The 15,240-nt window shown below is 37.5% G+C and overlaps 1 protein-coding gene across 5 annotated transcripts in view; it reads left to right on the plus strand.

Annotated features, from left to right (window-relative positions):
* Positions 1–15,240, plus strand: part of PLA2G4A (phospholipase A2 group IVA) — a 166,312-nt gene that overhangs the window by 99,631 nt on the left and 51,441 nt on the right. For all 5 annotated transcript variants that reach the window (XM_086693967.1, XM_086693968.1, XM_086693969.1 and 2 more), the window contains one exon: positions 10,176–10,312. In XM_086693967.1, the coding sequence (XP_086550093.1) occupies positions 10,176–10,312 (137 nt within the window). The remainder of the gene's footprint in view (positions 1–10,175; positions 10,313–15,240) is intronic.

Below are 15,240 nucleotides of genomic sequence, written 5' to 3' on the forward strand. Positions count from 1 at the left end.
CCTATGACTAAGACCTGCAAGCCTCTGTACGTGGGGATTTTTGGCATAGTTGGATCGTTCAGAGGCCATTCTTATGAATTTTCTGGTCTGAAAATACTTCTTGGTCAGATGAAGTTCCCAGATTATAGTCTTCTGTGAAGGGAAATGCTACTCGCTAGTTTTTATGTTCCCTAGTAACTGACCATAACAAAGCAAAGCTGGTTAGGGGACTAGAGTCTGGAACTATAATAGTGGGAAAGCAAGAGAAAGTAATTTACTTTCACCTGCATCAGAGAATAAAGAGAAAGTGTTTTGTCCCAAGGCACAATTTACGAGATACTTTCAATTTAAACAAATATCTTTTGATGAAAATCAAAACGGACCTTGAGTAATATATTCTGTGAGTGCTATTCTTACTTAAGTTTGTCATATAAAGGAAGTGAAAGACTAGAGAAAAGAGTCCATTTGGTAACAGAGAAAGAAGCAAAGCAAAACAGTTTCTGAGGGAGGTAATAGAAGTCAACCTTGAGTAGTCAATAAGAATTCTTATTCCTCGTTTGTGTTGTTTCTGTCATCTAGAATATTCTTCCTCTTGCTTCCTCCTTTCCTGGTGACAACAGCACTTTGTACTCTCAATTCCTATTCCCCTCCCAGACTGCAAGTATCACAGGGAAGACAGTGTCAAACTCCCAAGGGTAGAGGCCAGAAAGGAGCACTGAGCGGGTGTGAGCTTCCGGGGACTCACAAGGTGGAGTTGGAGTTTTTCTCCTCTGAGGTAGTGGTGGGATGTGAACAGCCAAAGGAATAAGAGACCTGGAAGTTGATCTAGAAAGTAGATGTCCAAGCGGCCCAGACTGCACTCAGGAGGGTTGTCCACTATGAGGCAGGTGACTCCTGCAGACCACAGAGCTCTCAGGGAGACAGGCTCAGGGGGAGGCACGTAAGAACACATGTGTCAGGAGCAAGGAAGGAGGAGGCCTATGGGGACAGGTGCTGGATTTGCTGCAGTTTTCAGTGATTTGTTTTATAAATCAGGCATTATGTGAGGAAGCTTACTGGGCTTGAAGGGCCAGCGGCCCGATGAAAACAAAATGCTAGTAACAATAATATATTTTAATTTAACGTAAACTCACTTTTTAAATTTTACATGTGAAATTATGGCTGTGCTGGGGGAAAAAAATGTAAATACGTTGAAACGAGATCATATACACTATTTTTTGTACGTTTCATGAAGCAAACCAAGCCAGTGAGCTCCTTCTCTTTGTGTACAAAGATGTTGCCTAAGTTTCTGACCAGAAATGGACTGGGCAGCACCTTGGGAGGGCTGGTACTGGGCACAGGGTGGTGGGGAGGCAATGCACACTGCAGGGATTAGCATTTACACAAGTCCTGGCAGCCATGTCTGCTCCTACCATTGCTAATACTGTGAGGATGCACTGGTTAATCAGACTCGATAATTGTCAACTTTGCTTCTATACTCTAATCCAAATGATAAATAATAATAATGATAATAATAACAACAACAGCAACAACCTAGGATGTACAAACTAGCAGTGTAAAACCTAACAGTTTTAATATGGAGATAATCAGTCTTTAAAAAAATCAATGCTACATTTTCTGTCCTCCTTTACATTTACAGGGTTGGCTCTCTAATTTTCAATAGAGCTTCTCTGGCACCTTTTATAAATTGGACTGGTCAGTTGAAGATTGTAAAACCAGGACCTGGCTACCTCCTGGAATGCATGTTCAAGTGCTTTGACTCTGCTTTGTGGGGCAGAGGGTTTGGAGGTGGTTGGCACTGTGGAAAATTGACTTTCAGTAAAAGTAGAGGAAGAAAGGGTTCTGATTTTATATTCATACCAGATTTCTCTTCAAACTGGCAAGAACATAGAGATAATTGGGGGCAAATTAGAGGGCATAGAAATAAATAATCAGAAACAAATTTCAATAATTTAGTGTAATTATTGTGTAATAATGGTTTCAGGAGTAGAATTCAGTGATTCGTCACTTACATATAACACCCAGTGCTCATCCCAGCAAGTGCCCTCCTTAATGACCACCACCCATTCATCCCATCCCCCCACCCAACACCCTACCAGCAGCCCTCAGTTTGTTCTCTGTATTCAAGAGTCTCTCATAGTTTGCCTCCTTCTGTTTTTAATCTTATTTTTTCATCCCTTCCCCTATGTTTTGTTTCTTAAAGTCCACATATGAATGAAATCATATGATACTTGTCTTTCTCTGACTGACTTAGCATAATACATTCTAATTCCATCCACATTGTTGCAAATGGCAAGATTTCATTCTTTTTGATCACTGAGCAATATTCCATTATATGTATATATATATATACATATACATATACATACATATATACATATACATATATATATATATATATATATATATATATATATATATATATACACACACACACCACATCTTCTTTATCCATTCATCAGTCAGTGGACATTTGGGTTCTTTCTATAATTTGGCTATTGTTGATAGTGCTGCTATAAACATGGGGGTGCATGTGTCCCTTCAAAACAGCATGTCCGTATCCCATGGATAAATGCCTAGTAGTGCAATTGTTGGGTTGTAGGGTAGTTCTATTTTTAGTTTTTTGAGGAACCTCCATACTGTTTTCCAGAGTGGCTGCACCAGTTTGCATTCCCACGAGCAGTGCAGAGGTGTTCCCCTTTCTCTGCATCGTCAACATCTGTTGTTTCCTGAGTTGTTAATGTTAGCCATTCCGACAGGTGTGAGGTGGCATTCATTGTGGTTTTGATTTGTATTTCCCTGATGATGAATGATGTTGAGCATCTTTTCATGTGTCTGTCAGTTATCTGGATGTCTTCTTTTTTTAAATTTTTTTTTAATGTTTATTTATTTTTGAGAGACAGAGACAGGACATGAGTGGGAAAGGAGCAGAGAGAGAGAGGGAGACACAGAATCCGAAGCAGGCTCCAGGCTCTGAGCTGTCAGCACAGAACCCAATGCAGGGCTTGAATTCATGAACTGCGAGATCATGACCTGGGCCAAAGTCAATGTTCAACCTACTGAGCCACCCAGGCGCCCCTCTTGTTTTTCTTTAGTGTTTATTTATTTTTGAGAAAGAGAGAGAATGAGAGTATGAACAGGGGAGAGACAGAGAGAGAGGGAGACACAGAATCCAAAACAGGCTCTAAGCTCTGAGCTGTCAGCATAGAGCCCAACACAGAGCTTGAACTCAAGGACAGCAAGATTATGACCTGAGCCGAAGTCAGACACTTAACTGAATGAGTCACCAGGCATCAACCCTGCCATCTGGATGTCTTCTTTGGAAAGTGTCTCTTCATGTCTTTTCCCCATTTCTTCACTGGATTATTTGTTTTTTGGGTATTGAATTTGTTAAGTTCTTTATAGGTTTTGGATACTAAGCCTTTATCAGATTCATTGCCAATATCTTTTCCCATTCCGTCAGTTGCCTTTTTATTTTTGTTGATTGTTTCCTTACCTGTGCAGAAGCTTTGTATCTTAATGAGGTCCCAATAGTTCATTTTTGCTTTTGTTTCCCTTTTTATTTGCCTGATTTTGTCAGTGAAAAGAGAAAAAGGGATAATTTGTAAGTGATAATTACTAACAAAAATGAAACCCAAACACATAACAATCTAAATGATTATAACCATCTGTCTTTGATACTACTAGTGAGGAACTGGCGTAAGTAATTCTAACACTTCTTAACTTTTTTGATTTGTAGTCCTCTTTCATACTAGTCAATAAAATAATAAGCCCTCTTAGAAATTAAAAAATGCATTTAATGAACTGGACTAGGTGTATTAAAAAGTACTATAAGTAAAATATTTTAAGTCTATATTTTACTAAATATAATGAAGTACATTTTTATCTAATATCAGTAGAGTTATGTATTAAAAACACCTTTTTCCCAATAACAAGTGAAAAATGTTTGTTAAATGAATAATTTACCAAGGAAAAAATTTTCTCTATGTGTTTTTCATAATTTTTGAGCATTATTTTTAAGACTTGATAGTTTTGGCACAGAGGTGGTTACATACTTTTCTCTTACCTCTTTAAAACATGAAATGGGGCTATGATGGTTAAATTCATGTGTCAACTTGGAGGGTGATTTTAGGTGAGATTAACATTCAGATCAGTGAATTTTCAGTACATAAATTGCCATGGGTAATGTGGGGGGGGAGGGGGTGTACAATCATTTGTAGGCCTGAACAGAACAAAAAGATCAGCCTCCCTGAGCAAGAGGGAATTCTCCAACAGACTGCCTTTCTCTTCATCTGCACTATTGGCTCTCCTGGGTCTCCGCCTGCCAGACTTCAGACTAGAACTGTATTTTTTAAAATTTTTTTAATGTTTATTTTATTTTTGAGAGAGAGACAGAGTGAGTCGAGGAGGGGCAGAGAGAGAGAGAGAGAGGGAGACACAGAATCTGAAGCAGGCTCTGGGCTGTGAGCTGTCAGCACAAAGCCTGACACAGGGCTCGAACCCACAAACTGTGAGATCATGACCTGAGCTGAAGTTGGATGCTTAACCAACTGAGTGACCCAGGCACCCCTAGAACTGTATTATTGACTCCCCTGGTTCTGGAGTCTGCTGGCCCATACTGCAGATTTGGACTTGCCATTCATCCTAATTTCATGAGCCAATTCTATATAACAAATCTCTTTCTAGAGAGGTAGATATATTTCATCTTGTTGATTCTGTGTCTCTGGAGAACCCTGACTAATAGGGGAGCCAAGGAAGCAAAAAGTCTCTGTATAATTTTCAGACCATAAAAATTTATGAAAATGTAAAAAAAAAAATCCTTAAGCATTTTAGAGTTTTCTTTTGCAAGGGAGGAAATTAATAATATCCATATGCCCCTGCATCACAATAATTTAATCAAAACCACAGGATTTTTGGTAAGTGAAAATTCATTTCCTGTAATCATATGAGAGAAGTATGAGAAATATTCATTGATATCATTTATGCACAAATTCTGATGCTATAAGGTCTAAATATAACCCCAAAACTCTCAATAACCTTTAGTTTAAATCGTTTAGACTTTGAGCCAGGTCTAACAGCTGCATCTTATAACTCTCCAGCTTTCTTTGAAGCTATTTTGGAATGACCAAGACATTTAAAACATCAAAAGCTAGCCTTCATTTGTTAGGTAAAGTTGTGCTGACATCATCTGAAGTGACACATGAATCTGAAATATAAATTAGCTAAATATCAAATGGTTTTTTTCAATAAAGATTACCCTGTCTTTCTGAACAGTGAGTAAAAGGAAAGGGAATGAATTATCATGTCAGTGACACCTTTGTTCACACCATGGTTCTATGACCTAACAGCTGTCTGTATGTGGACAAGGTATTTATGTGCACTGAATTGCTCATCTGAAAAATGGAAATAATGCTGATCTCCTTTAGAGGCCTGGGAAGATTAAATGAAACACATTGAATGAAAGTACCCAAGCTCATACCAGGTACACAGTATTTTCTTGATAAGTTTAATCTCCCATTTTTGTAGTTAATAAAAATTTATACTTTTATAGGTTGTTTTTAAGTTTATTTTGAGAGAGAGAGAGAGACAGAGAGAGAGAGTGTGTGTATGTGTGAGTGGGGGAGAGGCAGAGAGAGAGGGAGAATGAGAATCCCAAGCAGCCTCTGTGTTGTTGGCATGGAGACTGATGAGAAACGAACCTTGAAATCACGACCTGACCTGAAATCAAGAGTCAGATGCTTAACCGACTGGGCCATCCAGGCGCCCCTATCCTGTGCTTTTATAGTTTTATAATTCATATTCTGTAGTAGTTATAGAACCTAGAGTGTTACTAGTAGCAAAAAGCCTCAAGGTTGTTCATTGTACCCAATATTTCTACATAGAAGTAAACAGAGTTCAAAGAGGATTTTCTTTGCCTCGGGTCACAAAGCTAGTTGTAAGGAAAGCTTTCAGAGACAGTGGAGCATAGTGAATTAAAAGCTTTGGAGTCTGACAGATCCAGCTTTGAATCCACAGGACATTACTTTCTAGCTTTATGATAATGGAAAAATGAACTTCTTTGTGTTTCAATTACTTTATCTTTAAAATGTAGGTGAAAATATATATCTCATAGAGTTATGAAAATTAAATGATAGACATAAAAACAGATTGATTCATATGTAATAAATGAGGATGGTAATTATAATCTTCATAATCTTTCCATCATGTGATTATTCAATTTTTATGTGCAAACATCTGGCATTTTTTTACCTGATAGCAGCTCAGATATCAGACTTAAAAATCTTATGTGAAAACTCTCTTTAAGAACTTACTGTAAAGCAATAATGAAAACAATGGGTTATACAACAATGAATTCCAGAGCAAGTGGCTATTTCCAGAAAATTCCTAACAATATAAAATAGGCATCTATAAGTTATGCTGGACTACTGGCTTAGGAAGAAGGACAGCTGGGGATTGGAGAAGGTCTTATGTTAAGTTTTCCAACTTTTCTTATTAAATCTGACTCCAAACAATACAGTTTGTATGTTCTGTGTTGAACAGTGTATTCCATTACTAAGGGTTTTCTTTCTCTAAACTATCTGGTTTGTATAGGTTTAATGTTATTATTAAAAATAACATGTGTATTTGTTTTTTGAGAGAGAGAGTGACGATCTTGGCCTGATCTTAGGCTCAGTGCTTGGCACATGGCAATAATAAATGTTCACTATTATTACTACATTGCCTATAAACTCAACTCTTCTCTCAAGGCCTAATTCAAATCTCTCCTCCTTCTAACTTCTTAGCTGGCCTGTTTACAACTACACTGTACTGTGCTCCACTCACCCACTTTATAAACCACTTCTGTTTTCTATCTTAGCTTTCCTTCCCCTCCAGATCAGTTTTTAAGAGCTTATGTATTTTACTTTATTGACAATTTAAACATTTATGTTTGAGAACATTCTGTGTATCTAAATATACACAGGTTCAAAGCCATTTAAATTGCTCCATTGTGCCGGTGGAATGCGTTTTCATCAGTGAGGTCCCCAAACTGCATCTAATTAGGATGCCTAGGGTCTTCCAGGTTGGGACCACTTGGTATTAGACAAAGCCTTGGATGAGGAAATTAGTCCTAGGTGTCGGGCTCTTCACTGTCCTATCTCCGCTAAGACTTCCCTTTCCATATATAAGAATTTGATAGACTTTTGGTCCTTCTAGTTCTAAAATAATAGTTCCATATATTTTATGTGAATATATGGAACTATAGTTCCATATATATGGAATATATATGGAACTATATTCCATATATATTCCATATATATGGAACTATAGTTCCATATATATTCCATATATATATATATATATCTCTCACATTGGTCAATGAATACCCAAGGATCAGAATCCAAGTGATTGGAACACGATGCATCCATGTTGTGTATTTTGCATTTCTGAGATTGAGTGCAGTATTTCCCCTGCAGCTGGCCCCCTGCCCCGGGGGTTCTTCTCCTGGGCAATGGCCGCATCATCTGCTGGGAGCAAAGCTAGAAACCCTAACAGTCTGACCACACTCCTTCCTCTTTTGTGCCTAACGTCAGATCAGTCACCAGCTTCTCCTTGTAAATGTACCTTGATTCTGTTTCTCTCCTCACAAGCTTCGCTTTAGGGGGTAGAAGAAAGGAGGAATTGTTTGCCATTCGCACCTCAGAAGAAGAGGATACCATGACTATTACAGATAAAATGGAATTGCCGAAAATACTTGAGCTCATCTCTGCACATGCGCTCCATGATTTGGACATTGATTTTGCAAATGAGACTTTGTCACATATGTAGAAAGGAAAACCTGATAACAGTAGGAAATTTTTATTTAACTCCAGTCAGAGCATCCCCACACAGTTCAGGTTCTGCTCTGCTACCCATGGGGGCTTCTTTCTTCACTTTGTTTCTTCTAAAGCCTTGAATTGCTCCATGATCTAATATCTTTGCTCCATGAACTGCTCAGTCTTCTGTCTCTAACTTCTTCTTTGATAATTGTTATCACTGAGAAACAATGTCAAACAAAAGACACCTCTTCTCCCTGGCAATCTCACAATGCCTCCACATCATTGTCTGTCCAGTAAATATTTCCCTCCATCCACTCCCTATGCCTTTGTCTGTTCTTCCCACTGTCTTGTCCTCAAAAGACTCTAAATTTTACTGGAAGAGGTTGGATTGTACTCACCATGTGCCTGATAGTCTTAAGCAGTTGTTATTAACCATTTTGGTCTCAGAAATCCGTTATACTCTTAAAAAATATCATAAACTTCTAAAAGATTTTATTTATGTGGGCTATCTCTATGGATATTTACCATATTAAAAACTGAAACTGAGAAAACTTATTAAAATGTGTATTTATTTTAAATACATTGATGTTGGGGCACCTGGGTGGCTCAGTCGGTTGAGCGTCTGACTTCAGCTCAGGTCATGATCTCACAGCTCGTGAGTTCGAGCGCCACGTCGGGCTTTGTGCTGACAGCTCAGAGCCTGGAGCCTGCTTCAGATTCCATGTCTCCCTCTCTCTCTGCTCCTAACCCACTCAAATTCTGTCTCTGTCTCTCTCAAAAGTAAATAAAAACATTTAAAAATTTTAAATACGTTGATGTCATATTAATATAAATAACATTTTATGAAAATAATCAAATTTTCAAGAACCAAAAAAAAAATGAGATCCATTTTTACAATTATCTTTGTTGTTTGACTTAACAGAAAACAGCTGGATTCTCTTATCTGCTTTTGAATCCAATATGTTGCTATATAACACATCCTGTAATTTCTTGAAAAACTCCATCACACACTCGTGAAGTAATGAGAACAAAAAAAGGCAAATGACCTCTTACTGCTATCATGAAAATAGTTTTGACCTTGTGGACACCCTGAGAGCTGTGTACACTTTAAGAGCTGTTCCCTAGAGTAGAGAGAGAAACCACCAGCTCTCTTAAGCAATAATGGTTGAGGACCACAAAGAAAATGACAATCTCTCCCTCTCCAAACAAACACTTGTGTTTTAGTCATGTTGCAGACAGCCTTTGCTTCTCTACTGGGAAAACTCTTGGTTGACTCATGCTGCTTCCATTTCCAGACCGGCCTCCTTCCTTGCCCTCGTCCCTCCCTGTTGAATAACTGTGCATCTTTAAAATTAAGAACCGGTTTCTTTTTTTATTTATGAAGCTCTCTCTACCATTTCAGTTTCTCTGATTGGAATTCACCACACCTTCTGGACCTCACGTACTCCCAACCTGTAGCACTTTATTTTAGTAAGGCATGTTAGCATGAACCCCAATGTAGGAACCTGGGGTTTGACTCCTGACTGCGATTTATTAGTTGCATGACCCAGAACAAGTTTTCGAGGTCTTGCTTCTAAGTACCTTGGTTGCTCACCTATAAAAGAGCATAAAATCCTATAAACCTGTAAAATCTTCATGTGGATTTTGTGGTAATCAAATGAGATAATTTCTATGAAATACTTAGAACAGTTCCTATCAGATAGTAATTGCTCAACAGATGTCATCTGTCCCTATTCGTACTATTGTCATAATTATTATTATGTTTCTGCCTCACTTAAATAAACTGTATTCCCCGGATCCACCTGTGATGACTGAAAGATAGAGACTGCTCAATGAGATTTATTTAATAGATTAAAGAGTAAATAAAATTTTTAGGTCTTGTCACATTCTTTTTTAATTGCTTGAATAATAGCATGTATTTTGAAATGAGTCAGCATAAAGGAGTAGTAAGAATTATGCGCCAAGAGGGCACAGTGCTTACTTAACTAGAAGTTACCAGTTAATAGGCCTTATGCAAGTAATATCACCATTGTAGAACTTCCATCTGCAGAATAAGCAAAGACTTTTTTGTTCACCTTACAGGATTTTTGAGAGGATAAAAAAAATGCACCCGAAAGCAAGCCAAAAACTGCAAAGGGTCAAGTAAATGTAGGGAGTTATGGTTGTCGTTATTTTTAAATAGAGTTAGTTGGTGTTTTAGCAATGTCTGCCTTCTAAGAGACATTAATTCTTGATTGTCTTATATGAAACATTTTCCTTTTTAAAAATTAGTTATTATTAAGGTATGATGGAATTTATAGTTCCTGATTACCAAACGTAGAACATATAACATAAAAGTTGAAACAAAACAGAAATGTCTTTTATGGCTTCACAAATGATCTCTTTGTTTCATCATCCCAGGTGCCTGTGGTGGCCATACTGGGCTCAGGTGGAGGGTTCCGAGCCATGGTCGGATTCTCCGGTGTGATGAAGGCACTATATGAATCAGGAATTTTGGACTGTGCTACTTACGTTGCTGGCCTTTCTGGCTCCACATGGTTAGTATGCATTTTAAATCTTAGTTATATCATGCTAAATGTTTTGCATTTATCTACCTCAAACCTTAGAAAAGAAAAGAGGATTTAGAAAATTAACCTTAACTTCATGTTACTGAAGTATTGCAGCTTCATTGAATAATATGCTTCTTAAAAACGTTTTTTACGGCAAATTCATACATAATGATGACTCTTGTCATAAATTTACTCCCTTTAAGCCTGTTTGTAACTTAAAATGCAGTTAAATGTAAAATTTAAAAATAGATCAATTGAAATTCTATATAAATATCACAGAGGTGGAATAACATACTCCACCCGTAATTAATTTAATCTTCCTATAATTTTCTGATTTGTAATCTTTCAGCAATCATGTCTAAGTCTCCATGATTCACTGGGTATTCATTTTCTTCTCTAGGGCAAATAGAATGAAATGCAAGATACCTTAGTATATAAAAGAAGAAAAACAACTTTTGAATGCAGAAATGCATAAGTTTCACTGATTTGCATATAATTGTGAAATTAATCCTTTAAATGTATTTATGCGCAGCTAAATCTGGATAGAAACATAAAACATCTGCATGTATAATATTTGTGCACTGTAGATTTGACTTTTCACAAACGTGTATAAAACATGTTCAAAGACTCTACTGTGTACTTTTTGGTTTGCTTAACTCATAGAAGCACATTGAAAATCAAATATTAGTTCTTCCCCAGATGTCTCAACTATGAGTGTCACCTTATTACAAAATGTCTGACTTTGAATTACAAGGCTTTTTAATCATGCAGCCATAGTAAAGTTCATCTATTATAATACTATACTAAATATGTCTAGCACTCTAAAATTTCTGTACCTTCTCATCCTGTGAGATGGATCTGAGTTTTTTCATTTTTCAACTAAAGAAAATTTGACTCAGAAGCCAAGTGATTTGAACCAGCATGTAAAGTCAGGCTTTTGATCCTCTGTTCTAGCATTCTTTGAATTAAACCATAACCTTCTATTGGACAGGTATAGATTCTACATAGAGATTCACCTATAAAGAGTCTACAGTTTCTTAAATATTTTGAATCAGATTCTTTAGCTAAGAAACAAAAACTTAGAATTATGGTTGCCACCTTCTTTGTATGTACCCTCAAAATGATTTATCTCTTTTGAAAAAAGGGTGTAGCCCATCATTATTCTTTCCCTTGAAGGAAAGAACAGGCACCTGCCTGTTTAATGAGTAATATGATGGAAAAACTTGGACCCTTAGATTAATTTGCCTACTCAAGCATTTTGTTATTACTCTTTGAATGGCTTTCTTTCTCTGAATCCAATATTTGTTAGATCCCTGTGGTCCATCCCTGACTGATACATTACAGGAAGCTTACTTTCTTAGACTCAGCTAGTAAAGACAGAGCAGGTGTGATTTGGGGTGCTGATTTGAGGGTATAATAATGCATGTTTAGGCTTAATTAGAGCTGCAGTCATTGAGTTGGTTATGGATTTGGGGCAACTTTGGGCGACATCTTATATTCTGTCGGGATTCGAAAAACAAGTCCTGCAAAATGTAATTAAGAGAATTTTAAATGTTACAGGCCAATCATTTAAACATTTACAGACCATGCGTTTCTATATACAAAAATTTCTATATACAAAAAATTGTCTAAATTCCTCAAGATTAGCCTTCACTAATTTATTCTATTTCCTTAAAGGACACTCACTCCTAAAATCCTTACAATTGATTTTCACCTGAAAGCACCTAATTTTCAAATGTAATGGTGTCTTGAAATTCTTTTTCTCCTTGACTTTTTGGGGGAGCCAGGGAGGATGAGGTTGGCAGTTGGGACATTTCACACATTAGCTGTCCCTCTTACAAATCCCTCCTACTATGCCTTTTTGTTTTTATTTCATCCTCTCTTATTACTCTGCCCTCCATACTGTCTTTACTACTTTCACTGCTTTTCTCCTTAATGTGAGGAGACCTCCTTTTTGTTCTGTTATATCTACACCCCACCCCCTTGGTAATTTCACCAATTTCTACCACTTCAGCTATTACTACCAATAATTTAATTCATGGGACTCTAGAACACCCCAAAAGCTAATGGACCAAAAAGGGAAGGAAATCCCTAATGGACAATGCAAAGTAGCTGTCAGAGAAGAGCATCACGTAAAAAATGACCCAGAGGTCAAGGGTGGAGAGTACTTCAAGAAATAGTGGGTCTTTTAATAGAGTGAAACATGGGTGAGAAGCTTAGCTTAGAACTGGGTTTGGAAATCTTTAGTGGTTTTAGCAAAAATCACTAAAGGAAATAAAGAAAACTCTTGATCTTGAAATTGCAAGTAAGAAGTGAATAGAAGATGAAGAAAGGTGGAGAGGTAAACCTTTCAGGTGCTGTATTTCAAGAAGGGGAATATAGGAACTCGGGGAAGGGTTTTGGTTTTGTTTTATTTTCAGAATTTCAGGGACTTGGATATTTTTGTAGAAGTCTGAAGTAAAGGAAATAATGTAAAAGGATAGATGGAAGGTAAAGAAATAGGTGGTTTGTGGATAGAAAAAGATTCAGACAGAGACAGGATGGGACAAGAGAAGAAGCACAAGTGAAAGCTGTTCATTGTGGAGAGAAGAGATACTTCCTGAACAGAAGAAAAGGTGGTCAGGATGATGCATGTTCATTTTCTCTTGAACAGTATAGGCAAGAAGGTAAAAAGTTCAAAGGAAGGAATTCGGAAAGACTTGGATAAACAAATTACACTCTTGTGTAAGTTTTTATATTCTGCTGACACATGACCATTACTTGGCACAAATGAGGTAATACGGAAATATTTGGAGAAGCCCTGGACCTCCCAAAAAGGTTTCTGTGATCACAAAAGAGAATTTTATGTAGGACAAAGGCTTCCCTTGTAATTGCTACTACCCTTATGGTAATTATTTCTGAAATTATTTTGGGATGATACTGTGCTATTCATTACATATAAATGTTAGCCAACCAGTTGGCACAACTCTCTTCCCCAGTACAGCTTCATCTGCAGAATCATAAGGGGCTGTGGGCTCTTGACTGCCACGCTTGTGTGACCTTGCCATCTAAAGACAAATCAGAGTAGCTCTGCAATGATAGCAGTGGGGCTCAGTCCATTAAAGTGACCCAAACGGAATTCAAGAAGGAGAACTTTCAGTTCAGGAGTCTGAAGACTTCCCGCAGCATTGAACAATGAAACAGTTTTAGGGGATGTTGCCAGATAAGAGGTGATAGTCTAAAAGATCAAGGTGTAAGTTAGAGAAAAATATGTTGTTTGGGGTGGTGACTGTGCTTGGCTTGTTCGCTTAATGAATCTCTCCAGTGTATCACACACTGAATGACTAAATGAAGATTTGCATAAGTAACTGCCTTTTGAGGGGAAAATTAATCTAGAGATTTCTTTAGGGTTTCAGGCTATTTGCTTCACAAATGTCAAGGGTCTTCTCAAGCCATTCCGAATTTTAGTGCTTTTGAGACTTGCTTTTGACACTTTTTTAAGCATAGAAATTCTATATGTTTACCCCTAAGGATTCTGATTTGGCAAGTCCTTGGAGGCCAGGCACTGATATTTTAAAACATTGGCCAGGCGATCTGGAGGAAGAAACTGCACTGAGAATTCCTTGTGCAGTTTTGACATGATTTAGGTATTAGAATTTCACACTTAGCCTAAAATGCATTCGTATGGAGAGAATGATGTGTTCCATCATATAAATATGTTGAAAAATTAGAGGCCAATATCTTCAGATTTATAGAGAAATAAGTTGAGGATCCTTCCATTCATTAATTAACTATTTGTAGAGGCCCTGCTATGTCTAAGTCACTTAGTTTCAGAAATTTGATTGGTATAATTGGGAATCACGTATTAGTAAAGAGGTGAAAATTAAGACTTAACTATAGAGTTGCAAATTGGGGTGATGTTTGTGTGCTTTAGATGGTAGCATGTCCACAGAAACTAGTAACAGTGAATCCTGCCTTGGTGCAACCAAGGAAACAAAGACAGCTATTTAAAGAAAACTGGCCATTGCCTACCCCTCCATCTTTAGCATCACCAAAGCTAAAACTCAGGTCTTGCATGTCACCATGATGACATCATGAAGAGTCTGTCCAATTCACACTCATGAATTCTAAAAAATAAATGCTGAACAAGCAGAGAACATTAACCCAGTGCCAAAGGCTGAGGTATCTAGGTCTTTTTGTCTTTGGCTAGGGCTTGTATCCTCAAACCAAGTGCTTCATAGTAGGGAAAGAATCAGAGAGGGAAAGGGGGAGAGAAAAATTCCCTCAAGTGAATGAGTTTACTTCAGCATTTAGAGAAAAGAAATGGACTACAACCTTCCTACGTGGAACAGAGAGAATTGGGCTGACATCTGTATACTTTTTGGCCATTTAAAAAAATCTACCTCTGAAACTGTGGCACAAGTCCTAGCTTCTGAGCAATCCTCAAACCCCAGAGGAAGGACTTTCTTGATCTAGAGCCAATGGCTAACATTGAGGAGAAGGGAAGGGAAGGGAAGGGAAGGGAAGGGAAGGGAAGGGAAGGGAAGGGAAGGGAAGGGAAGGGAAGGGCAGGACAGGGCAGGGCAGGGCAGGGCCTTCAGATCTTGCTGGGGACAATTCATGGGGCAAAGGTACTTACTAGAATCATAAGTTGATTCATTTAAAGACCAGCTAAGTAGAGATGGAGAAGGGAAGTCTTAAATAATGTTATTTCAGATTTGAGTAATTACATCTTTCTGCTGAATAGTTGGAAATGACAACTTCCAACAGCAGAATGATCATATTATTTCCTTTTTATCTGTCTTTTGAAAAGATTATTCTGAGGCTAAATTGTTCTCTACTGACATTAAGTGTTTGGTCCTTTTCTTTATTTTTACCCTGCTTCATTAAGGAAAGGATTTAATGTATCTTATAAAGTAAAACTGGGTTGCATACAA

This window comes from Puma concolor, chromosome E4 (genome assembly GCF_028749965.1).
Source record: "Puma concolor isolate L17-30 chromosome E4, mPumCon1.1.hap2, whole genome shotgun sequence".
NCBI classification, from domain to species: domain Eukaryota; kingdom Metazoa; phylum Chordata; class Mammalia; order Carnivora; family Felidae; genus Puma; species Puma concolor.